The sequence below is a fragment of the Rhea americana genome, unplaced genomic scaffold (assembly GCF_003343005.1).
Source record: "Rhea americana isolate MKP2758 unplaced genomic scaffold, rheAme1 scaffold_27, whole genome shotgun sequence".
Lineage (NCBI taxonomy): Eukaryota > Metazoa > Chordata > Aves > Rheiformes > Rheidae > Rhea > Rhea americana.
This window is the reverse complement of record NW_028186390.1, coordinates 1,686,710-1,713,824: the sequence shown is the minus strand read 5'-3', so window position 1 is coordinate 1,713,824 and position 27,115 is coordinate 1,686,710. Positions and strand designations below refer to the sequence as shown.

The 27,115-nt window shown below is 37.3% G+C and overlaps 1 protein-coding gene across 1 annotated transcript in view; it reads right to left on the bottom strand.

Annotated features, from left to right (window-relative positions):
- USP24 (ubiquitin specific peptidase 24) overlaps positions 1-27,115 on the bottom strand; it is a 60,400-nt gene that overhangs the window by 24,101 nt on the left and 9,184 nt on the right. Inside the window, exons 9-40 of the mRNA XM_085308176.1 lie at positions 26,230-26,304; positions 25,273-25,431; positions 23,960-24,074; positions 23,332-23,435; positions 19,281-19,388; positions 18,765-18,860; positions 18,500-18,661; positions 17,241-17,285; positions 16,530-16,637; positions 15,775-15,924; positions 14,885-15,016; positions 14,217-14,328; positions 13,889-13,965; positions 12,876-13,016; positions 12,666-12,719; positions 12,352-12,467; positions 11,640-11,706; positions 11,360-11,470; positions 10,883-10,981; positions 10,632-10,802; positions 9,914-9,999; positions 9,668-9,761; positions 9,250-9,405; positions 6,726-6,823; positions 5,846-5,941; positions 5,466-5,694; positions 4,291-4,450; positions 3,885-4,040; positions 3,233-3,303; positions 2,291-2,451; positions 1,360-1,421; positions 151-342 (exon numbers count right to left, since the gene is read on the bottom strand). Coding sequence (XP_085164302.1) covers positions 151-342; positions 1,360-1,421; positions 2,291-2,451; positions 3,233-3,303; positions 3,885-4,040; positions 4,291-4,450; positions 5,466-5,694; positions 5,846-5,941; positions 6,726-6,823; positions 9,250-9,405; positions 9,668-9,761; positions 9,914-9,999; positions 10,632-10,802; positions 10,883-10,981; positions 11,360-11,470; positions 11,640-11,706; positions 12,352-12,467; positions 12,666-12,719; positions 12,876-13,016; positions 13,889-13,965; positions 14,217-14,328; positions 14,885-15,016; positions 15,775-15,924; positions 16,530-16,637; positions 17,241-17,285; positions 18,500-18,661; positions 18,765-18,860; positions 19,281-19,388; positions 23,332-23,435; positions 23,960-24,074; positions 25,273-25,431; positions 26,230-26,304 — 3,763 coding nt within the window. The remainder of the gene's footprint in view (positions 1-150; positions 343-1,359; positions 1,422-2,290; positions 2,452-3,232; positions 3,304-3,884; positions 4,041-4,290; positions 4,451-5,465; positions 5,695-5,845; positions 5,942-6,725; positions 6,824-9,249; positions 9,406-9,667; positions 9,762-9,913; positions 10,000-10,631; positions 10,803-10,882; positions 10,982-11,359; positions 11,471-11,639; positions 11,707-12,351; positions 12,468-12,665; positions 12,720-12,875; positions 13,017-13,888; positions 13,966-14,216; positions 14,329-14,884; positions 15,017-15,774; positions 15,925-16,529; positions 16,638-17,240; positions 17,286-18,499; positions 18,662-18,764; positions 18,861-19,280; positions 19,389-23,331; positions 23,436-23,959; positions 24,075-25,272; positions 25,432-26,229; positions 26,305-27,115) is intronic.

Here is a 27,115-nt window from a genome sequence, read left to right as displayed (position 1 = left end):
TCAGCTCCATATCACTTCTACTGATATATAACAACGGTTTCACAGGTACTGTCTACTGATCAAAACACAAAAGTCATCTTTTAGTGCCAAGAAGAATTCACCAAGCAAAGTAATTGGTTTAGTTACTTTAGTGCACAGAGGAATACTTACCAACCATTTCCTTCTCTGCTCCACAAAGCGAAAGGAGTGTCTTGATGAGCCTCAAATGTCCTGCTAATAAAATATTATCAGCTTCACTGGTCTCACACTCAGCTGTGCGATTGGGTTCAAAATTGTCTAGCCAAGTGATCTCATCTTCTAACATGGCAGTTGGACTTATCTTTAGCTGTTCCATTTCTGATGCTGCAAAGTAAAAAACAAACCCAGAAAAATTAAGAGTTCTAGAAATGAAGAATTTAAATACCAAGAATTTCAGAGTTTGATGATTCGTGCTTGTTATGATAATGTTACACTTCATTTTAAAAAGAGGCACTATGCTAACAATTTATAAGAGAGATCACAGGACTGAAGCTTACCATCAGTTCACTGATGCACCTTATTCAGTACTTCAGAGAGAAATATTTAGCATATAAAAACTGAAAGATAGATATGTACATGAGCAGAGACAGTATCTAGTCACACACAAGACAATTCAACACCTGCACCACTCTAATCAGCAATTTCAAATGTGGACATGTAACCTTAGRCACAAATTCATATTTAAGTACTGAAAAACCCCTCAGTGAGACCCACAGAYCAAGAGGGTTTCCAAAATCAGAGTAGACAGCTTTTGAACTGAACTTCCTCTCTAGTGCCTTCACATTACCAAACAGGAATCTATCAAGGGGATATTTTACAGAAAAGGGAAAGAGCCTTAGAGATATAACCTGAAGCCAGACAAGCAGTGAATTCTGAATAAGGGTGCAGACAACTTGAAATAGTAATGAGCTTATWTGTACATTCCTTTTATGGTGAAGATGGTGCAAAGAGCCACTGCGTAAACTGAGCACAGCTAGGTAGGTATTCCACACCCCTTCAYGAGGGAGGCGACATACATGTGCTACGTAATCTCAGGCAATGYTGAATCTTAAGTATAATTTTGTATCTCTGAACTTCCACCTGAAGGTACCCAACAGATGGTCTAGCTTYCCCTTCAGTGCATAAAAAGGGCACCTTCAGCATTTCACCTGCCAAAAGAGTAAGCTGCCTTGCAGTTATTGAACAGTCCAAATGAACTGTTAACAGGACAGACAGCACACTGGCAAGTCACACTGACCTCACGGTGTTAACGACTGCCCAATGAAGTCAAGYCTACATCTTGGCTACAGAAGGAACATGCTTGGAAGCTGCAGTCAGACYATGACATGTAATCATACTTACATGTGAGGTCATCCAATAACTGACATCTCAGGTCAAAATATTCTGTACACTGGGACAAAAGCCTAGAACACAAATAGAGGAAAGGTTTTAAAATTAAAAACTTTCTTCTAAGCAGTTGTCTTCAAGGCCTGGGCGTTCTGTCCATCCAACCCAAAATACTGTAGCTGTCTAGGTGTCCTTTGCATGCAAACATTACATCTATAAAACAAATTCCTTCCTAACAGCTACTTCTGAATTGTTTGTGCAACAYAACCTTGTTTTATTCCTTCACCTCATAAAAATCAGCTATCAGATGATGATAAAACTGAAATCTATTTCAGTGTCCCAGTTATTTCTCTATTCAGATTCTTCTAGAAACTGTTGTTTGAAGTTATTGCTCAATTCAGCAGTCTTTGGCTGGTCAGTGACAAGTCAAGAGGACCAACTCTACAGACATTAAGGTATAACGGGCAACATAAGCAATGAGAGAACAGGTGAGGTCACGGCTCATAGGCCCAGAGATCATTAAACAGGTTGGAGCCTTTTGGACCAGTTTCCAATCTGGATGTACGCAGTACTCTCAGATAAATTCAATGTTACTGTCATGCATCCTATCACCTCTATGCCTCATGCAGGATTCTAGTCAAGTTCTGACTTCTGTGACCACATCCTAGAAAGAGCTCTATTTACCAATTACCACCTCCTGCATGGGAAGTCAAATAGGCTGCTTTTTAAGAGTTCAGATGGGAAGGATTGTACCTCAAGAACTCTGCTCTATTTCCCACCAATTTATATACTACTTAAACTGTCCCAGGTATGACAGAGGAATGTCAATATTTGACAAAAGTGCAAAGAAAAAAATCCTAACCACTTGTCTTTAAGAGCTGCCACAGCTCTGCTCATTCTAAAACATGGTAGRTTTCCTTCCTCAATAAACATGCATCTGACTTGCCTCTGGTTGATTCCTCTCATGATGCTGGTTGGTGACCAAAGAGGCAGCTGGGCACTGAGGATAACACTCAGAAGAAACTGGTTTGGTTTCTGCACATCTGGGTGAGTTGATGTGTCTGTCTGACTAAGGGTGTACAACTGATCACAGGCAACACGACGAATCTGAAAGATTACCATTGGTAAGCATTGGACCTTACTTGAAGGTTGCCAAAATACACTTCTGTTTTGCTTAGAAATCTAACATGAAAAAAAGCCATTCAAAAGCTTCTGGAACACAGAGTATCAGCTCTGTACCTACCAGTCAGGGGTTGTCTATTCATATCCCTGAGCTACAAGATCTGATGCTTTAATAAATACAAATTGTAAATTCAGATATGGGGAAAAGAATGCAATGACTTCACATAAAATATAGGGGATGCAACAATACAAAGGAATCATGGCCATAAAAAGCTCTGGATTTCAGAATATCCAGAAACCATCTCAAATGAGAATGAATTTTAGGAGGGTTCTGATGCTTGGAAGATTTTTTCAAAAGTTCAGAAGAGCCCTTCCAAACCTTTTGAGACTAAGGTTACTTCAAATGGCCCCTTCCTAGAAGAGTTAAAATACCAGTTTTGTGAAATTTCTCATCCCCACCCAAAAAAAAAAAAAAAAAAAAAAAAGAGAGAGAGAGAGAGCGCGCGCGCATTTTCTTTAAACTAGTGAGAGCATAGTCCTGTCCTTCATGGACAAGGCAAGCTTAAGGAATGTAATGCTTCAGCACTTTTGATCAACATAGTACTAAATATTGGAATTGCTAACAATTATACAGGGCTTATTTATTCAGACACAGGAACAGTTGGAATATCTGCAATGAACAATTTTATCCTGAGACCAYATTAACTGAACAAAGTGTATGCATTTCCCTGGAATATCTAATATATTTCAGGAGAGAAACCCTCACCTCAGCACTTGGTGATCCAAGCAGTATGTCAATGATGAAATCAGCAACACAAGGCAAATTGTAGAAAGATCCTAGAATAAAAGGATACCAAGCTATTTTTAAGCAACTATTCAAAATAAGTCAGCTATTGATCTACATTAAAATAGCACAGGACCCCCTCGTCAGCACTAAAGAGCAGCAATGGGTATTTGCAAGATCCTCCATCTCCTTCCCTCTCCAGAGACTGGCACCATGTTATAATCACACTTTCCTCTCCTTCTACCACCGCCAACGCTTACACTTCCTTGTACACAAAGGTTCAAGTACTAAACATTCAGCTATGCAAACAGTAGCACTTGCAGAAGTGTGCACTTCAAAGCCAGTACAACTATTTATATACTGGCAATAAGTTATTACAGTAAGATCACTGTTTAGGCACAGCATCACATGCTTTGTTTTACACCATCTRCTCTTCAGTCCTGGAAAAAAAAAATGTGCATGTGCGTGCATGTCTTTTTTCCTCCCCCTTCAAAAGCATGTTTGAGAGTCGAGACAACTCAAGTTAGAGTTAGAAGCTTCTTGTGATTTCTGTTTTTAAATACTTGTTCATCTTCAAAAAAATCTTCCCCCACCTTATACTCCAAACAGTGACTAATCAAATTCCATTTCATACCTAGCTGCTGACTACGTAGCTGAAGGCAGGTAACTAATAGAGACAAGGCTTCTCCAGCAATCAGAGCATCTTTGGTGGATACGGACTGCTGTCTCACACAGATGCCAGCATGCAGTGCTGTTGGTTCTCCTTCACTTCCTGAACTGCAATTACTTCCTGCATTAAGAAAGAAATAAGTGCTAGGATCCATTACATTTTTTTCAGGTATTTTCAGTGTCCCATCAAAACCTCCAAACCAACCAACCAAAAAAATTACCTTAAACCTCTCCAAATGCCACATGAGTATTCAGTTTTTTTCTGAAATCTTGTAAGTTAACTAACTCAGCTTCAAGTTTTTCAAGTATTAGATTAAGAATAAACTGCATACTTTGTTTAGTAAAGATGGTTTAGAGATAGAGTTAACTACCTGAGCTGCTAAGTCTATTTCGAATCCCAGCAGGAAATAAAGTGTTGCTTTCTTTTATTGGCTGACTACTTCCCACAAGGTCTAGCCGTCCTGCAGCAGCAGCCCAAGAGAGTCGCATGAAGCAAGCCACTGTGGAAGTGAAATCATTCACCTCCATAGTCTGAAGGAACAGGAAACAATAGTTATTTCCATCACATTCAACTACCTTTGTTAATCACAGGGATAAGAGGAATGCATCTTCAAGATCGCATGAAATTTCCACTCGCTTTTTTTTTTTCTTCTCCCTCCTCTAAGCAGGCTCAAGRATGTAAGAATCTTTCTTCTCAGGAAGGAGAGATTAGTATTGCTTCCTAAATAGGAAATCATTTGTTTTTGAAGTCTCCATTTTAGATACCCTCTTCCTCTATCTGGAGCTAGGCACACTAATTTCAGTCATACTTATCTGTCAGGCAAACACTGGCTAAAAGCCTAAGATAGTATACTAATTATATTAACTGTGAAGTTTCTTTCAACTGGACTCAACTTTCAAACAAGTTGAGTTCCTCCTTTCAGATTGGATTGTTTCAGTAGCTAGACACTCTAAAATTCATTACAGTGACAGAGAGGACAGAGAGTGACAGARGGGAAAACAGGGTGTTCTTATCTTAAGCTACTGAGAATAAAAGTTAGTTGCTTCTCCCCCTCCACCCTGGTATCMTCAAGCAAATCTAATTTTTAAATGAACAATTTGATACATGAAACTCCCCCAAAATTTCTAATTCAAAGAAACAGACTATAAACTGTGAGTTCACACAGGTACCTTCTCCTTTCTATTCCTAGAAGATTAACTTGCTTGGGTTAAAAGGTGTGACTGAAAATAAAACCTTAAGAGGAATATTTCTATGCAGCTCTACATTTCTGGTGTGCATCTTTGGGGTACTCTTTCCTCTTGCACAGCAGTGATATGTCAACTAATCAGTTTACTAACCAAATAATTCCTAAGCCTAAGTTTAATGTTAAAATTCAGACGATCACAGCGAAGAGAAACAGTTGGCTTGAATTTTAAGAGGCTTTTAAAYGGAGCCTGGGTAAGAACGAGTACAAAAGGTGGATTCTCGAGTAAAATATCCAAGCGTTGCAGAGCTGTCACTAGATCACACTGCTAAATCACCATAAATTATCAGATGTCTCCTTACTTGTATGGCAACTCTTGCCGCTGGTATGATTTCTTCTACTCTAATGGAGGATCTATCCGACACAGAGAGTTGTCGGTAAGATGATTTCTCTGGTGTTCCACAGATGGACATCTGCCTACTTGCTTGTCGGCTGACGTTACGGAATGGACGTGAGGACAACGCTTCCACCCCATCTTTAATGAAATCCTCATCCAGTAAGGTAGGCATTGTCTGGCCAACAAGCAAGAACCTACAATCACAGAGCAAAAACATGAGGCTTATTTTTGAATGTTCACAGCTAGGAAATGAAACAAATTAAAGCAYCATTTAGTCTCAAATTTTACAAGCCATATTCCAAAAAGCATGAATAGAGGACTAACTGCTAAAAGGCGATTACATACCTTGCAAGTTGCAGGCAGATGGAATAGACTCCCTGTCTTGTTTCATAGTCTACTTCTGATGGAATGGAATCTCTCTGCATCACGTTCACCACCAAACTTAAGAACAGATTAAKAGACAGGATCTGTTTGAAAGCGTTTCACTTCAGGACATAGCTGTAATTTACCCCCATGCTTTCCTAAACTCCTTTTCAGTCAGCTGAGTGCCAATTAAAACTGCCAAAATGGCATCTTTGGAGRCTAACATTCCTATTTTCCCCTCGTAAATCTGCAAGCTAGAGATTTCCGTTCACGTTAGAAGATGTTTCATGATCCACAGAAGGGAGGAAAGAAAAAAAGTAGTATGAGCAAAATATACTTGACAAAGTACATTGGCATCAGCACAAGCAGTACTACAATGTCTTCCAAACTACTCACACTATGGCTTAACTTTCATCTGAAGAACCTGGATTTATGCGAAGGGTTAAGTTTAATTTGTTTCCAATGCATGATCTAGGCTACAACTACTAAAAATGCCCAATAGTATATGTGCCCGAGATAGTTTGTATAATATGCATACTTGCAATTTGAGCTGAAACAGTTTAATGCTAACTATCCAAATATTAACTATCACAATAAAAGCTTATACTTCTCAAGGTTATATATATACATCTAGCTTTATTTTTGGGTTTATCACCATATACTCTATTACTATGATAGCTACAGTAGCTTTTCAAGAAGTCAGTAATGAAAGGTCTGACATGGATGGATTTTTCCCTTTTCAAAAAGCTGATCACTATACATGTGTGCTACAGCACACACAACTGAGTAAAAGGAAATCAGAAACCACACAGAACTGTTAATTAAAAATATTATAAATGGCATCAAGATATTGAAATCTAACCTCAAACCTCCTGCTCTGAGGAAGTTTTCACAGAAAGATTTGGCACAGTTCCTTGCCATTTCATCATCTGCAGTTGGCATCAGCTTAGAGCTCAGTACCTGGAAGGGGGGTGCGGGAAGAAAGAAATCTTAGTATTATTTAATTGCTGAAGGTTAAGRATATTTCTGTTGTATTTCCACTATTAAGGAAGTAATTCACTGTAGAGCAATATGAAGCTCTAATCAGTAAAGGGGAATCACATTAACAATATTCAGGACAAAAAAGGGCTATTACAGATATTTATTCTGTATCAAAGGGCATTTAGTCCTCATTGCTGTTCACACATAAAGAGGAAGGACAAGGTGTCTACTCTAGCAAGTAGAATGTGTCTGCAGGTTCAGTAAGTGTTCCTTAATAGCTCAAATCCTCTTCCCTTCTACATTTTCAGTTGACAATATCCCCRAAAACACCCTATAGATGATTTGCATCTTAACACACGATTTTTAAGGGTGTCCTGAAACATGGCAACTGTTTTTTTAAACACCAGTCCAGGCAATTCTATCGCCCTGATGAACAACGTCACTGTATTGTTCCTCTTGTTTTAAGTCAGCACTAAATTTCACACAGTGCAATTACAACCAGAAACAGCCATATAGAAGCCTGCAGTCCACGGGGATTAGATACCATGTACATTAAAAAAAAAAAAAAAAAAATATATATATATATATATATATATATGTGAAATTAATTTTACCATCAAATTAGATTATAATCAAGTTATTTACTTCTTTGAAAAGTCCCTTTGGCATGTACAGCCAAAGGCATATTGGAAAACAAAATACATCCTTTTCAGGCTCACAGGTCCAAAGAAAAGATATAGAGCTCCAGGTATAAAAATGTTATTACTACAGTGCAGAATAGAACTTGGAACATCTGTAACATTTAATTTTCATCTCTTTCATACAATCTGCAAGTTTTCTGTATACGTATTTCAGAGAGCAATTACCCTAATATGCCAGTCTGTATCCCATAGTTTCAACAAATTACCAGTGTGAAAGGATAAACAATGACATTATATTTTGCTAAGAGACCTTATCTTCTAATGTGTTTGAATGGACTTGAGGAACAATCTACTCATGTAATCTACACATCTAGCCCAATTTACTTTTTCTCATCCCTTGCCAGGAAAGCAAGCAACTTATCACTTGCTTTCATTATTTTCTCTGGCACAGAAGCAGCAGATAGCAGTCTCATCATACTGTAATATAACCTGCCAATTCAACAAGATATCCTTGCTGTGATATGCTAAACCATTTGCTTTTGTTTGTAGAACTTGTCAACATATTTTAGAGTCATAACCAATCATCTTTCATTCCAGCTGGACAGAAAAGGGGAAGAATCCTGAAACGCTGCTGTAATATGACTATAGAGCGTAGAAAAACAAAAGAACTCTAATAATATTAGTCTGCAGAAGCCCAAAAGAAAACAAACATTAGAAAATTCCTATAGTAATGTTGATGCACACAGTGATATGGAACAGTGACTTTATCCATTATTTCTAGAGCTGCTGACAACCAGTCTTTGAACTTTAAATCGTTCATTTCTGTAATGAGTCCTTATAAACAGCGGAACCTGCTAGCAGAACTATAAGCTGCCCAGTTTTCTAGCATGTTCAGACTAATGCATTCTAAYAATGACATTGGCTGAACCCTCTTATACTCTTCAAAATCCATGCGCTGAATCCTTGTAAAGAGTCTACTCACAGGGTCCAATCCAGTGTTTTGGAGTGCTGGATACAGAACTCCCTAAGAAGTCTACAGAAGTCCTACGAGATAAGAAATTGTATGTATTCCTAGGTAAAAAACCCTGCATATTTGGACAGTAGATTCTTTACAACTCAATGTTTCTCTTTAAAACATTCCTCCTCAGTAACTACAGATATAATATGGTAGGCTTATCTAGCAGGAATATTAGTATTCTTTTTTGCCAGCTCCCCTCAGAATCTCTATTACTCTCTCTTAAAATGATCAGTCTTTCATAAAGGTTTGCGTAAACTCAACCAAACTAAACAACAGCTTTCATTCATTTTTAGAAGAGCTGAAATTTTATGTATAATGAAATCATACATTCAGAGTTTCTGGAGATTCAGGCAGAAATTTTACCTAATCAGCAAGGACTTTCACRTTTCTATGCTCCTCTCCACATAATTTAGAATACTCCCTCCACCTTGCAAATCAGAACAAGAAAGGCCTGGCTTCACAGCAAATTCTAAGGGGGAACTCACTTTTCTTCTCATACTCTGTGTGGAATTTGTGACATGCAAAAAAGCAGACCACAACATGACAAAAATGAGATTTGCACTTTGAATAATAACCCTGTCATCACAGATTTGAGGCTCCCTGCAAGAAACTTACAACTGCTTAAGTATCGGTCCTAACCCCCCCCCCAAAACAACAACAAAACAAACAAAAAACCCACCAAAACACCTCCCCAACCAACCAACAAAAAAATCCACAAGCAGAAAACGATGAATTTGGTTACTCACTTCTAAATTGTAGAGCACTCTGAAGGTAGACATGCCTGGAGCAAAAGATCTGAAGAGACTTTCTAGTATTGAACTAGCACTGGGCTGATGCTGGTGTTTCGAAGACAAAGATGGGGATTTTGAAGACTGAGAAGTTGATTCTGACAGCAGCGTTTTCTAGGACAAACACACCAAGGAAGAAAGTYTTAGAACACTGCATTTCATTGCAATAGGCAATATATCTCCTAATCCCAGTAATAACCATCTAGCCTCCAATTGCTTGGAAATAAGTCATTAATCCTTAAGGTAAGCATTATTTTGCTGTAGAATTTCAAACTTTTCACAGATCATCAYCTTACAGAGAATTTAAGAAACTTCATAGTAAAATCCTTTTTGTTAAGCTCACCAAGATTAGTTACTGTTTAATCCATAATAATACCTTCCTTCCCAGGGAATCAAGCTGATCAAGGGCCTCCTGAATAGCTGGGTCAGTGGGAATCAACAGTAGAAGCTTCCTTACTCTCAGCGTTATTCTGAAAAGTTACCACAAGTTACTTGTGTAAAATACAGCTTACTCAGCCACACCATGTCTAGGTGGGCGCATAAGCACAGTAAAATAAGGAGCTATTAGAACATCCCACCACCAGCACTTCTTCAGTATTTAATAACCATTTAGTTTGTTTACCTTGGCTCCTCTAGATTGGCAAGCTGGTAAAGCATATCAAACACATTACACACGAGAGCCATGACTACTCCAGGGAGGGACTTTTCCTAAGGATTAAGCAGAAATACAAATATTTTTTTCCCCACCTTGTTTTAAGTTACTTAACAGGGCTCTTCATTGAAGCAATTCACCCAGGTGCTAGCCTGACTCAGGGAAATCTCGTCTACCTTCTAGCCTGAGACAACATTTGACTTTTGCCATTAATCCATTTCTCTTAGCAACAAATTTCTGAAGCCGGTTATTTAGAGTTCATGTACAAAGCAGACCAGTAGTCTGAACATGCTAGCTGATACATCTTAGTTTATTTTCACACTTTAGCTTTATCAGAGGAAACTCCTCACCTCCTTCCAAATAYGTAAACTCAAAATTAAATCAAATGAATCTCATACGTTTAAAGGTTTAATGAAAGAATGTGTAGAGATTAATAAATACTAAGGGAACCTTAGGTGACTGAATGCATTTTAAAAAATAAAATCCATATGCTTAAGGCAATAGTGTTTTTAAATATTTTGTTTCAATTACAGTTTGAAAGCAAACCAGAGCTGCTAAGGATTAGATACTCAAGCTGATGTGAACAGCTTCTGCTTCAGCTTACTCCACCTCTTCGATCCCAGCTGTGGCTTCTTCTCAAAAAGAAAAGAAAAAACCTGAGGGCAGACTTTAGGCTATTATGTTTTACCTGTTCCATTGCATAGGATGAACTGAAGACACTGCTGCTGTTGCTGGAACTAGTTGAGGAATCTGCAGAGCTTCCTGATGGAGTGCCACTTCCCGATGTTTTTACTGTAAGGACTTGTTCATCAGAAAAGCCCAGCTGGTGGAGCAGTTTCTGATCTTTATTTACAGTTAGCTACAAGAAAAATTTATCATTTAGCTCTGGAGAAGAGAGTTAAACTAATAAAGAATGAGAACACTTTGTAGTAAACATACCAGGCTGTCGTTGGCAAATATCTGTATATTATCAACAGGAGAATTCAACATCTTTGCTATCTTCCACCTGACACTCCCTACTGTTTCATTGCTATGAGCCTGTAAAATTAAATGACACTTGTTTGGTCAAGCTGATGAGCAATAAATCCTAAAAGAAAGAAATCTTCTATTAACATTTTATTGCTCCTCTACAGTGGATTACAAGGGTATCGTCCACAAAATACATTGACTAAGGAAAAAAAAATTGTCTTTCCTATCCCAGGAGGACGATCTCTCTCCTCTTACCTCCTCCCAGCACTTTCATTATGGTATCCTTGTATACTTGTTCAACATTTTCAGRTAAATTTTTTCAAGCTGACCATAGGTCATAAAACAAACAAACAAAACCTTCTTCTGCTCAGTCCAGGAATCAAAAACAAACAAAAAGAATAGTAGCTACATGATTAACATAGTATCACACAACCTGTGTACACATACCTCTATGGTGAAGGTATCTTTGGTAGACTCATATGTAATATTAAGTGTTAAAAGATGTCCATGGAAAGAGGCACCATGAGGTAGAATAGTTCGAGGAACAGAATAAAGGTCCTACCGGAAGAGAAGGACAATGTTGAAGAGAGTCCTTGAAAACAAAGACAGTTTTATGATGGTATGTAACAAAGCTGCTACAGCTGCATAGGCTGAAATAGCTTTTACTGTTTAAATATATTAGAAGTTACATTTTTAACTTCACCTAGTAAGAAATTACATATCTTACCTCTATAGTTATCACATAACGCTCTGCCAACAGCAACAGTCTCTCAATTATTACAAGTTTAGTTGACCTAGGGATAAGCAGCCAAAACAAGAGTAACTTGTCTCAGAGATTAATTTTCAACRACCACAGGTAACTATCATGAAKTAGCTGTTTTCAAACACAACTCCTTAAAGCTGGTCCTTAAAGCTGAGGGTAATCAGGCTGAAATTAACTAGCAAAACAGGGCAAGAAGCTTGCATTACAATTACTCATGACACTTGAGTCTTACTGAGCTTCAGAAGAAGCTTCATATTTCTAGATGACCCACTCTGTGCTTACATAAGCCATACTCATTGAAGTACACATAAGCACAGCAAAAGGATGAAAGGTGCTCCTTCTCTCCTACTAAAAAGAAAAAAAAAAATCCTGTTGCCCATAAAAATCTTATCAAATCTATCCCCCGAAGTTTAGATGACTTTGGCACTCTGACTTTCAGTCTGTTTTTCCACACAGGTTTTGTTAGAATTTGTGGAGCTTAAATTAYATTTTAATTGGAATATTTAACTGAGAAGCTACCAGAATATACTACCACCAATACTGAGAAGAAATCATAGAACACAAAATTTTCAGCTAACACARTCTCATAACAATTTATTTAGCACTCAAAATCACATGCAAAGTAGCTTGTAGTAAACAGTCACTGTTATATTTATCCCTTTAAAGGCCGACTTGCCTGTAAGGAGACTGAACTGATGTTGCTACCGTAGGCATAGCAGTTGCTGTAAGCATTTTTGTAGCTCTTGTAACAGCATGTGTTAATGTTGGACCACCGAGTGCTGAACTGGCTGCCTAGAATATAAAGTAGAGTTGCAAGTGTTGGTTTATATTTATGATTAGCATGTTCTGGAGAGCTAAGAGAACAAGAAGTACTTGTGGAAAGAAATTTTTTTTTAAATAAAATTATCACAGTTAATTATTCTAATGCTACAACATAAAACAGGAGAAGGATGCAATGAAACAATTAAACAATGAAAATTTGTCCTTTACCTCTAATCGCGTGTAACAATCAGCAATGAATTTCTTGTGCAGTGAGACTGAATCCTGAAGATACAAAGGACAAATGAATCAGAATGTAAAAAGTCAGTCATTGGAATTGCTGATAAAAAGCATCACATGCTGGGCTCTAACAGTTTATCATCATGCAGAGCATTAAATACCTGACTGCCAAAACACTTTCTCATTCTAATATATGCTTACCTTTTTCAATCTAGGTGTTAGATTAATATAACTGTAATTTATTATTAATTGAATAGCTTCATTGGCAATTTCTTCGTCAGGTGACTCCATTGCTATTTTCCAAATGAAATCCATTCCTATTAATTCCAGTTTTTCTACACTCTACACAAAAAAGAACAAGAGTAAGATCTAATTAGGTTTCTTATATATATATATAAGTGAGTTCAAATGTGGGAACAAATCGTGTTCCATCTGCTGGAAAAGTACCATTTGAATTGATCTTAAAAACTGCCGCTGTTAAGTTTTGACACAGTGGAAACTGAAATCAATAGCAGCAAGCTTACATATTTACACTACAAACAAAATGTTTGTTTACAAGTGGATAAACAAGTTCTGAAGAACACATTCAGTCAAGCCAATTGAAGAAATACAGACCTCAAGAACACAGCRAAATTTAATCAGGGATAAAAACATTTCACAAAAATCAAAGTGGTAACTAACCACAGAATAAATTCTCACAAAGCCTGCTGTGAAAACTTGGCAAAGTATTATGCATTTGAGCTAAATTAACCCTCTGTGAWATAGATCTAGAATGCCTTTGGAAAACTATTTAATATACAACCCTTAAGAAAAACAGCAAAGGATCACAGAGTTAAAATGATTGTAGGTTAGAATGTAAATGTGATAAGACTAAATCTCTTGTAGAGAAGACAAAAACAGAATAGAATAATTTTCCTTCTAAAGAGAAGCAAAAGATGTGCACTAAAACTGTGGGTTCTTAACAAAAGAATTAGCCCATTCACTTCTTCTGCAAAGTTTTAGAAGTTACATACTAACTTCTAGCAATCAGCAGCCAATTTTCTCCCATAACTTTGTGGTTTTAACTTCAGAATTTAAAAATATTAATGCTACAAAGACCATCTGCATATCAGTACAAATATGACCACATCAAACAACTGCTAAAGAATCCTTGTCTTACCCCCTCCCATGCCCAAGAGGCCGCAAGTAWGAGACTGAATTTGCAGAACACTCACCAACTGAGTTCCTTGCCTCTTTAGTCGATGGTCACACAGATTCACATTTTCAAAGAAAGTCTTAAATAAACTAAAACCTGCAAGTAAAAAAGGTGCAAGCTTTTTATTTAAAGTAAAAGTTAAAAGTTTCTATGCTTTTTTTTTTTAAAAATGAAGATATCACACGCAAAGATTATCTTTTTCCTCTACAACTATTAAAAATTCAGAATGACAGAAACAAATCCCTTTATAATGTTGATCTCTAAAACTGTTTGGATATTTAATTTAAAGGATTAAAAAGCAAGTTTCTGATAATTCAAAGGTCTCTTCACCATAATCATTTTCATACCATTCATAGTAATTTCATATGACTCCAGTTTAAGAATTTTCTCTTTGAAGAGCTGCTGTTGTACATCACTCTCTAGATCATGCTGTCCTTTTGTAAACCACTCAAAGCACATCTGTGAATGAAAGGCAGAAATATTTAAACCATTGTCACTGCAAATATTTTAGTTTGACAATGCTGTATAAAACTGTCAGGTACTACAGCAATTCATTACACAAGCATGTGGTCATTTTTACCTYCAGCATGAGGTTCAAAGTCTCACACAGTAGCCATACACTTTATATGTGCTGTACTGCAACATTAGAGTACTTAATAGCTATCTTTCACCCAAATAACCCTGAATGTCTCTCACATGACTCTGTAAACTTTCAGGTGGTGCTCTTCAAGTGGGCATCAATAAACACGCAACCGATCTCCTGGCTGACATTCCTCTTCCAGTCAAGTTAATGTTAAAATGTTAATGTTAAAAGAGCATCCTAGTCATAAGCAAACATGTAACAGCARTTCCACCAACTTACACAAAGCACATAACACGGGATTACTCTGTGTTTGTTGCTCATGTTTTAACATAAACAATATGCTTCATGTTTCTTCAACAAGTACACACACTGTTCACAATCTATTAAATTCCACTCCCCAACCACAGATACCACTTTTCAAATTTTTCTTACCTCTCGGTCTAACTCACAAACATCCTGGCCAGTTACAAGGCATTCCCAGATCTCCCTGGCACGATTCCAGCCCAAATAAAGGGTGGCTTCTTGCAGAAAAAATGCTAAAAATTTTAGATGTGCTTCCAAATACTGAAAAAGAAGAAATAAAAACTCAAGGCTTTTCCTTCCAAAACAAGGACTTTAAACATTCAAAGTACAGTTTGATTTTTCTTTTCTGTTTTTGGTAAACTTAACTGTCTAGTAACAGCATGCTCTGCAAAGCCTGGAGAACCAGAAACTGATTCTATGTGAAGCTTTATTTTATTTTACACTGTTTTTAACATGACCTTTTTTTGRTTATCTTTTAAAAAAAGGCATACTCAATTCATCTTGGATTTTCTATTGCTTTAGTAACTACTTACTGTCAAATAATATCAATAAAGTCACAGTCTAACAAAATCCAAAGCTCAGTAGCAAACTGTTACAAGCTATCTGTGTGCGCATCCTCTTATGTCCTGACTTGTAAATCTGTTTCAGGTTTTTAGTGGTCTGTATCAAATTCAAAGATAAAATCTATACATGGCAGTAAAACTCAGGCTAGTAGAGAAGCTGAAATAAGGAGGTGCTAGGGTGGAGAGATGTAGCACTCAATAAAAGACTTTATTAGGAAACCAGTAGGACTGATGTTTGGCCACCCTTGCTCTATAATATTATAACAAGGCTACAGTAAGACTTAATGGATAAATATTAGAACTATAAATACAAACTTGTGTATTTGTTCAACGGAGGGAASGTTCACTTTTGGAATTCCCTGGTATGTAGCATTACAATCTTGTGCAACTTGTTCAGTGATAAACAACAACGTATTTTCAAAATACTAAAGTAGGAAAAAATTCAGGGTTCAATACCTCCCGGTAAGTGTATCTGCCATCCACTAATGTTGCTCCAATGAGCCCTCCTGGACCTGCCACAGATGCAGCCAAACGATGGCATGATATTAGGCTTCCTGTCACCAACTTCACTATTTCAAAATTTTTCTTTAAGTCTTGAATAATGCTCTTGGCAAAAAAAAAAAAAAAAGAAAATAAAAAAGTTTTAAGACAATACAGAAACAGGCACCCACATGCACATAGAATTCTGCTCTTCTGTAGATTTTTTTTTTGAGGAGGAAATGCTGCCCCCTCACCAGATTCAGCTGTAACCTTCCAAATACCCCTATTCCTCTGATGTTATTGTTTTCAGTACTGCCTAAGAATGCATACTGCAGATTGCAAAACCAAGTCCCACACCTCCGCTTAGCCGCAGTATAACACACATGGCCTGCAGGTATTTTAGTCTCTTTTCCAAGCATCAGTGTCAAATAACAACTTCAAATTCAGTTACAAACTAGCTCGTCTAAACATTAGCTATCATAATTTAACAGAGCCCTGTTAATAATTCTACAAAAAGCTAAGAATTAAATAAGCCAATCCAGACACATCAAGCAGAAATTATACATATGTAAACAGACAGCACACATCACCTCTACTTGAGGATTTTGTCTATGCTATATCACTATACTGTACACCTCTTTTTTTTCTTCTAAACACACAAACTATGTTCCAGAGAAGCAGAAGCCTTGCAGGTATAACGTTTTCAAGAACATCTCAGCACACGTTCTTACCTTGTCTTGCTTTTGGTAAGTTTGCTTAATAAACGAGCGTGTGATTTCATGGAGCTGACGCAAAGCTGGCACCACCCACACAAACTGAGGATTGTTATGCTGGGATGACTAGTAGTAAGAAAGGTAAGAACAATTACACATGTGTACATGCTAAACAATGGATTAACATCCTCTTAGATTCCTAGATGCCTAATGATTTCTCTTAATGCCCCCATTTCAAAACAACAATCATCAGTTCAGAAGGCTTCAGTTATACTTGTTCCTGGTCTCTTTCCGAGAGTACCAAAGGTGCCCTCCTTCCTTTTCTACAAGCAATCCTTTGACACTCAGAACACTATTCTGCCATCTTTATTATTAGCCCAAAGYACCACCTCTTTGCTAGAAAACATGCAAATTAAGTAGAGGGAAAGAGAAAAAAAAAAAAAAAGAAAAAACTCAATTGCACCAGTGCGATGATAACCACCACCTTTTTCGATTAGGCAGTCACGATAGGAGATGAGGGGCCTGTCAGGGCATAAAAGGGCAAATATGGTCAAAGGAGGGCACTTGTTGCTAGAGCAGGACTGATGAAAGAACAAACCTGAGGTAGTACTGAGGATTAAAAGGTAAGAAATTTGTGATTGGTGCAATAAGGAGCCCTGGGATAGGAAGCAAAGTATATTTAAGCTGCATGTTGGAAAAGATCCTACAAATTATAGAGTACCCGCCTACCTCATTGTAAGAACTGCTCATCACGTTTCTGGAAGGCTTCATTTTCTGTAAAGTTTGACCACACAAACCAGTACTGAGGTTGTTTTTTTTTTYYTTTTTTTTCAAAGTGATGTCTGGTTTAAACATTGACGGCAATCAATGCCACCTACTTAGAGGGAACTCAAGTAACCTAACCATATAACAGAGGGCTCTGCTGAAGACTCCCTCATGTATTTGAGTGCTGCCTTAATATAACATTCCCTCTATACTTCATTCCTCCTAATGCAGATAAATAAGCAAATAATGTGTTTTTWAATATCCACTTTGTTTACCATGGTCCCTTCCAGCCTGTTTAGTTACAGCTTTCCTTTAGTGATCCCCACTGCAGCACCTCTGCCAAGGCCCCTGCCAGAATTTTATTAAACTAAATGCAAGAACAGGAAAGGCAGGAGAAAACTGCAAATTCTACAGATACTGAGAACCCAAAGTTTGAAATCTGTAGCTCTAAGCACACACACACAAAAACAATGCTAAGTATCAAGAAGGCAACATACAGTGCCCTCTAAACAACTAAAATCCTCTCCAGATGCCACAGGACAGACAGAGCCTTGTTTACCATAGAAGAAATAAGTGAAGCACAAGCATTTTTCTTTACAGGTTTGTTTAAGACTGAAAAAAAGGCAGAAGCATTCCTGATGACCTCTAGGGAAAATGCCTGTTATGTGAGCAGCGCAGCATAGAGTATGGGCAGTCTTTTAAGCCATGCATGCCTCTGCTGCTGCCAGGAAACATCTTAGCACAGGCAGCTGCAAAAATGAGTTCTTCATGTTAGACAAAAAGAGTACAAATATTCTATTCAAATACAAAATTATTATGATTTAAATATCAATTTACATTCTGAGACTTATTTAATGGCCATGCCAGAACACATGCTTTACTCTAAGAAAAATAATCTAGGGTCTCACATGAAAGGGGCAGTTAAAATCAGTATTTTAACATACCTTTATAGTGGTTCCATTTGCAAATTCTAACCTTGGGCCCATCCTGGTAGTTTCCCATAAACTGATCACTCCTTGTGCTGAAAATTTGTTTAAAACAAAGGCAAGAGACTTACTATGAGTCTCATGGTCAACAAACTGGCTCACACAAAGCCTACCCCTCTGGTGGACTCCCCAAGGTAAGAACTTACAGATGGGACTTGCAATTTGCGCATCTTGAAAGAAAAGGGCAACGTCAAGACTAGATAACTTGTGACTTCGAAAAAGATAAAACAAACCAACCCTCTTAATATCCTCTATGCATTTGATGATGTAGCTTCTTTTGATTGCCTCTTTCACTGCATAGGCATCACTGAGGATTGTCAGATGTTCCTCTAAGGCCTGCTGAATAAGACTACAAGGCAATGTTGGAAGATGAGCCAGCTCCCAAAGCACCTCCAGAACCTAGAGGAAGAAAAGCAAGCTCAGTCAGCACCTAGTAACTGCAAAGGYAAGAAACTCTACATTTTACCCAGGAAAAAAGAGATTTTATTTCACATTCACATACCTTTCCAGTGGTTGACTCCACCCGAGCTTCTCGACCAATGCGCCCTATCAGACTCAACAACTTCTGTCGCACTCTATCACTTTCCGTCTCCCAGCTCTGTACAGCAACGAAATAACATTTACTATTACAACAGCAAGCATTGTCACTCTTAAGTCTCAAGTGTACAGAGAAATATAATTTACAATTGTCTTACTGCTGTACAATCAAAATACAAAAAAGTATGTTTCCACCATGCATATTTTCTCATTTTTGTCACCGAGAGTTACAGTACTCGTTTGCCCAACTGTTATCCAAATATGTGCTATAAAAGATTATATCTAATCATTAAAAAAGAATCTCATTTTAAGTACCTGAGCACTGAATATATAATGCACTTAAAAATCTAAGTCAATTAGCAGCACAGTACCAGACCAGCCATTTGGTTTAAAATCAGTATATTAAACTAAAGAATATGCATGTACAARTATGTCTCATCAATTCTCCTCCTAACAAATATAAAACCACGYGAAAACTTACCTTTTGGATAAGAACAAATAAATGATTCAGCTGATCAGAGCTGAACTTGACAGCAGCTGCAGCAATAATGGTATGTATGTTTTCAATCACAGTGGAGGATTGCCCTGACTGAAAAGAGAAAGGAAACACAAGATGGTAGGTCTTTATTCCAAAGRAAGTAGAGGAAAATCTTCATGGGGGCATTATCCTGCTATTCCTACTAACAGAGAAAGAGGAACAGCTTCTGACATGAACAACGGTAGATAACTTGACACTACTACTCATTCCACTAGTAGGAAGGCCTTGAAAAGTAATTCTAAAGYGCAGCCGAACAAGCTAGTCTGCCAACGTCCAGTGGAAGGAGCAAAACAACGATCTTCCCCGCACCTTTTGCGAAGCAGCTAACTTTGTGCAAGTGTTACATTGATAATGCAGAACAGATGTGAACTAGCTTAGCTAAACACTGACTGAAATACAACTAYTTCAGTGATATGCAACTAATTCCCTTTTAAATAAGGAAACAGGCAAGAACATAATCATCTGAATMATCAAACTGTAAAAAATAAAATGGATTGTTCTGAAGAAATTATTGTGGTGGAAGACTTGGAAGTAGATGGAAAAATATACAGCACTCAGATGCAGTTTTTGGTTTATTGTTATTAGCTGATGAGCCTGAAACGCACAAGAAAAGAGTAATATTTCAACAGGAAGTTAACGATGCTATCTGAAATCATCTAGCCTACCATGCTGACCACAGTAGCTTGTTTTCCTCTCTATACTGYACATAYATTTTTCAAGGCCATTCTTGAAAGTCAAGAATTATTTCTGGTTACAAACATAAACACCATGATCTTAGTACTTCTGGAATATCCCCAAGAAATCATTTCCGTCAAATAAACCCAAACTCTGGGTCTTACACCTTCTTGATGATCTTATCTTCATGATATTCGCTGAAATACAACTTTCTTTAAATACTGCAGTAATTAAATACTAACCCACGTATCACATGCCAAATCTCTCAAATCATTCACTAGCAATCTGATCATTGCTCGGGAAGGGGAAGCAAAGTCTAGGGTTCAGAACTGAGGACCCATGAAGGGAACAGTTTGCCAACAGTTCATTCCCACCTCTTGGGGAAAAGAGCTCCACCCCAAGCACTTCTGTTTAGTTCAGAATTGGTTGTAGTACTGAGGCCTAAAGCAGGAACTTAACATTTCATTTCATGAACACAGGAACAAGCACCTTAACAGTCATAACATCTGAAGAGAACGAAGGAAGGGAAATTTTACTTGATCTTTAGGCTTCTGTTTTTACTCGGACAAAATGTTTTACATTACTGTTACTTCTGCATTAACTTGGAGACACTGATTTCATAAATCAAACTCTGCTRAACCTAACTTGTACTCTGTCCCACAACTAATTAAAGCCAAAGCAAGGAAAAACAGRTAAAATATCCATTCTGACGATAATTGTATTTTCTTACTCTATACCTCAATAACCTTCTTTGTATTTCCCCTGCAAAAGAAAAGTTCACCTGGGAACTTAGCCAGCCTGCTTTCAWCCCTTGAGCACCATGTTTCTTCCAGTAGTCCTGGAAGTTTCCTCTCCAAATGATCATGAAATTGCAAAAATCAGAAGGATTTGCTCAAATTAGAGTATATAAAACTGCTTTCAATAACGGCAGACAGGACTCAATGGCGGAGGCATTTTTAATCATTATACATTAGATAGCAATCTGAAGGATGGAAATATCATTCAAATATAACAGTGTATTCAAGAAACAGCTGCAAAGAACCATAAAAATCCCAAAGATCCTCCAAAGTGAAAAASCTTCTATCAAAGCAGACCACTGTAAAGCAAACCAGCAGGAACTGAAGAAARCCTACGTGAAATTCTCCTGACAAAATCAGGATGCAAATATTTACTTGGGTTTCCTTGATGGGAAGTTTGAGAAGTCTTAGATATTACTCTTCAGGCTATTTCTACTTGCAACTTCTCTATAGGACTGTGAGGAAGAGGGGGGAGGAGACAGAAACCAGCTGCATCATTCTTACAGTATCTCCAAAATGCTGCAATGGTGCATAGTGTTGTAACTGTGCCAGCAGCTAATAGGTCACTGAAGACTCAAGCTACTTTACTTAAATACTGTCTGGTACAGCAAGTTTAAGTTCTTTAATATATTCCTAATCGAAGAACTCTCTAGAACAGCATCTCCATGTCAAACTAATTTTCTTTTCAAGCACTAAGTACCTGGAAGAGACAAGAACTGTGAATCAATGCTGGTTCTCAAAGAGRAAATTTCTTCGTTTTTCTAATTCCGTATGTTGTATAATCAGGTTAAATTTAATTTCTTAAAGCCATTATACTGCTCAAATCTACACGGACAGTAATGCTCATTTAGCATTGAGTCTGACCTCAGCACTTCCACTTGAAAAGACTTTGAGGCACAGAAAGGCTATTTCTGGAGTTGGATGGGAGATACATTTGTAGGAAGTAAAACTATCCAGTATAAGGGCAGACTCTCTTTTCAGTATTCCTATTTCCAGGCCAATGTCTAGGCAACACAAACAGCACCATTTTCATTACTTAACTAAGTTCACATGTGTAGTGCTCTATCTCTGACACTCTAAGGCTTTTCTCCCCCCCCCCCCCCCCCTTTTTTTTTTTTTTTTAAGAGCAATACAAAACCTCCTCCCACACTGATAGGAGCACCATGGTAACAACAGTCAGGAGGGGGAAGAAGTTGCATTTTAATAAAGAATATATATAAAATGAGCTTGAATCATGCTTTGGCAAAATTAAGCATGCAAATCTTGCTATCATGCCTAAACGTGCAACAGAACTGACAGAATCTCCAGAGAGTTTAGCTCAGATCTTCAATACTTGGACAGGGAAATTAATATCCTCAGGGCATGGTCATTAGTCTAGACAATTTCTCTATCACCTCTTTCAAGCTATCTCTTATTCCAAGTCAGATATTTTTGCAGCTCTCTTACGGATGAAATTCTACCCTTTGCAACAAGTGTAAGATTTAAGCTGTGTTACAAGAGACTGTCAGAACAGTTAATTTTAAATAGTAAAGGAAGAACTAAGAAAAAGACTTTCTTTGCATTAACATACTACAAAAATCTCAACACCTCCACTTTTCAACGGAGATGCTTATACAATAAAACAGGAGTTCACACCATGACACCATTTTCTCCRTGTCTTGGTGCATCAGAAGTGAAACCTCCACTACCAACAAAAAGAATACATTCTTTAGTAGGATGTTAGCAGCATCCAAGATAAATTTAAACAATAGTTTAGCAATTAAAATTAATTTTTAATAATAAAGAGACTTTAAATATAAGAGATTACAATCAACTTCCTGTAGATACAACTTGGAATGTTCCTGTGAACATGTGCTGGCTGTTAAGGAACAAGTGTGTCTAATAATCTGAGAAAATACTCTTTGCACCTGTTTTTAACTGTCTTGAAAGCCAGGAAGAGACATATAAATTCTAGAATTTGTGTTAATCAAAAGCACTAAATTTCAAAGTCAGAGAAGAAAGCCAAAATAGAAAAAGGGAATATAATAAGAAATGTAGTGTCTTCTTCAGCACCTCAACTGTAGAAATGGTGTGTAGCCTTTGAATGCAGAATTCAAACACCTCATACTCCTGCACCAGCATCTGTACTTTTTTGCTTTCGTGCAAATAAATCTTATTTCAAATTGCGTGAAGTTGCCCCAATAGTCTAGCCAAAGTTTGAAAACACTAGAACTTACTACACTGATTCTTTAAGAGGTCTAGCTCTGGGATGGTATAGAATTCTTGGTTGACAAAACTCTTGTGAGGAAGTTCTTGCTGTGYCTCTGAGGTAGGTGCAATGTTCACAGAAATAAAAATGAAGTTGAAGGGAATTTACCCTGATAATGAAGCRTACTAACACCGTACTATATGTCCCTCAGGGAACGAGGAAAGCAAATACAATCCAGCAGATAAATGAACAGCTAAGGAACTTGGTAATACAAGGCATTTATTTTTGTAATGTGGCCTAAAGCATCTGCCTAATCTTAACCTTGGCATCTTACCTGTATTCTCCAAATTTTAGTGAGCTCGTCTAAAGACAGTTTACTGCCCAGCAGTTCAATAATTCCCTTTATACGATCACAGTATTGTGCTTGGTCTATATTACCTATGAAATAAGGAGAGGCAGCTGAATTAATATTTTAAAACAATATTAAATATGCTGAATATATAATAATAAACTAGTTACTTAAAAGCGACAACAACAAAACTACCTTCATTTGAAAGTTCTTTATCTATTATTACAGGCAAATCTCTCAGTCTAAAGAAAAAGTAAGCTTTTTAACTTTTAGCCTGTTTTAGTTCATTCATTGGACAGTACTTTACACCTGTATGGTCCTACTGTTTGGAAAAAGAACTCTTCTCTTTTTTCTAGTGGTTAACAACACAGATAAACAGAGTGAAAACCACAGATAGAAGACATCTGCACATCTGGATGTTAGTAGCAGTATTTGCAGAGTTTTTCTCATCACCAAAATCGAGTAAAAAAAAAAAAAAAAAAAAAAAAAACAACCAAACTTTGAACTCCTTTGTTAAAAAGGTTCCATTAAAAACATACTGAAAAGCACAGACCAACTTCTTAAATTCAAGATATTCAAAGCAGATGGCAAAAGTCTTTATGGAACTGCTTACCTTCTAGGGCAATCGACAGGACAGAATTTTCTACTAGCCAGTTTAGTAATCTGTCTGTATCTATTGCATTCTTCACAGATTTTGCTACGGTACTGTCTTCTATTAGTTTGGTTACCTAGGAATTGTAAAACATGAAATTCTTATGATGCTCCCTACATACATTATGCACATAAACATTGAAATCCATTCAAGAAATTTACTCAATGCTTACTAYGAAGCTTAAATTTGAGTACTTTCAAGCACAGAAGAGTGTTTTTACTTCTTTTTAAAAAAGAATAAGCTGTTCAAAGGCAAATTACTAACCAGAAACAGTTTCTTGGCATCAGTCTCTGATRCAGCAGCTTCTTAGTCCCATTCTGATATAGAAAATACAGCATGTGCTGCAAATTTCTTTAGATATACCAGAAATGGGTTATGTCAGGCTTCTGCCTGTGACACTCAGATTAGTGCCCTATTTTTATCCAATATGGAACTGACACAAGCTCCTCTCTCTAGGGAGAAAGCTGGAGAAAGTACATTTCTGCTAAAGCCTTCAAAAGCTACAGTTTTGTAACTTCACCAAGGATACTCAACATTTATGACTAAGAACCAAACAATGACGTTTAACATCTCAATCTTTCCTTAAGCAGAGAAACAAAAACCCTAGAGACTCAAAAATACCTTRCATCTCTGCATTCTTGGTGCATTATTAAATAGTACAAGTTCCAGAAGAGATGAATGAACAACCAAGCAAACAACTTGTACTYCCATGACAGAGAAACTGTCTTCCTCTGAAGAGCCTAGCACAAAGAGTCCTGGTCCATAAAGTAAGGCTGCTAAGTGCTACTACAATGTCCATATGTTACAGTAAAGAAAAGCAATGACATAGTGTGATGGGATAATTGAGCACAACTTGAGTGAGAACACCAATGCAGCACTAAATCTCATGAAATATTTTTTTCTCTGTGAGAGGAGGAAGAGAGAAAAGGGATATCCTATAGGATGCCCTGAATTATCAGTGATCCTGAAGTGAATTCTCATAAATAGCACAGGCTACTGCTTATAAGTGAATTTGAAATTGCAGTTTTAAAAAAAGCTTCAAATTATGGGTGGGTGTTTTCTAATTGGGAGGCCACAGTCCTTACACGGGCTACTAATACTACAAACAGTTGTCACCTTACCTTCCCACAGTACTTAATACAAAGTGCTCACTAAGGCAATATAATTTGTTAGGACACCTTGTGTCCCCTTGTTTTTAAGGTTACGGTTCTGATGATTTACTAACAGTCCATCTCAGATGCACACACAGCAAAACACACAAAAAGCAAACTTACTTCTTTGAGGGAATTCATTTTTGCACTGAAGTGAGGAGATTTTAACATGCGCAATAGAATGTCCAGCCGTAAGTCATCTACTGCAGTTACCAAATCAGGTTGGAAACGCATACACAGCAGTTTGATACCAGACAAGAGCTCAGGGATACTGACTAGTCTCTGTTTAAAACAGCAAAAAAAGGACAGGCATTACTATTTTTGCTATTATGCTGCAGACTTTAGTGATTCACAGAGAATAGGCTTAATGAACCAATACAGATTGCTTAAGTTACAAAGCACAGTACTATGGATATCTGAAAGTAGTAATTCTACATTTAGAAACCATAAGGTTTCTCTGGTTAAGCTGCATTCTCTTGCTATAAATTCAGTACTCTTAAGTGCTTCTCTGCAGATGCACAGCCACTGCATACTTTCCAGTATGTATTTCTAAGCCTAAGYAAAGAGTCAAAGCTAGAAAATTTATTAGAATTGATTGCTAGATTTGATAGTTTGATATAATGCACGAGGTAGTCAYAAGTTGCACGGAAATTTATCAACAACTACCAAATTCTTAGGAACAAACAGCTAGTGTGGCAGTTCTATCTACAAAAGCAGTTCTAAACTTTTTAGAATCAACAAAATGCACAGAAGTTAAGAACTTCAGATATCAAGCACCTTCAAGTCAACTAGAGAAGTGGGCATTCAGCACACTACAGAAGTGGGCCTACAGAAAGGTATCTAATAATTACTGTGGGAAAGTATTTTAAAAACAGTCATATAACACCATATACCTACTGAAGAGAATTTAATATGGAATTGAGGAAATGCAGAGTGGCTACTCTTCAATGTTTTGTGCTATGCCATTCAGTCACAATTCGGAACAGGCTATATTTATGTCAGTGCAAAGGAAGATATTTTCTTGTCTATACTGCCAGCACTTCCAAGACACAGAGTACGTTYTTCCTAAGTATACAATACCTTATCTTTCAGGTCCTTCTCTTCTACATTCTGTACATATTTAATCATTTTGTGAATGACTGGATCCAGCATGGGCTAAAAAATACAAAGGAAAAAAAAAAAAAAGACGACAATCATTTTAGGCTTCCTGAAATCAATTACATTATTCAGATGATCTGGCTGCAGTAGAAYGAAACACTTCACTTAAAGTTCACAATTATCTTAAGACAAAGCAACACGTACAAACATACAAACTATCCTGCCAGGTGTGTGCAGAAAAGATGTAATTAGAGTAAAAAGCCAACTTCAGACCACTGCAGTACAGGCTAAAAGAAATGACCTTTCAAAATGCATCAGTGAGACACACATGGCTTTTTGGTTTCCAAYGGCTTCTTACCTGTTTCCTCTTCAAATAAAGACTTTCAGTCACATACTAAACTGGCAGTTTTTGTAGGTAAGTGTAGATATGCAGCCATGAGCAAATCTGCATGTGTGCATAGATTGTATGATTTTTTTCTCTGTCCCCAAATTTTCCTGGTGAAAACTCTCAGAAACATGTGCTAGATCTCAGCCAGAAAGTTAGAAACAAAATTCATCCACTAAACTGTTTTCTCACATGCTTTATACTGATACAGCTTATTAATGACAGTGGCATAATTTCTCCCTCTTGCAGTTATAAATGAAAGATTAAAGGTATCTGTGCTTGGAAAATGAACCCGAACATTGTCCAAGCTCTCTACCCATCACCCTCAGAATAKGTCAAGAAATTACTCTGAAATTTTTTCTACCTTCTTAAAATACCCATTCAACAACCCTTCTGTTTGTTCAGTGGTGACTAACTTCTCGCTGGGCAACACACAGTACTTCCAGTCTCCTTCTGCATTTGGTTCCTAAATCAGTAAGTGAA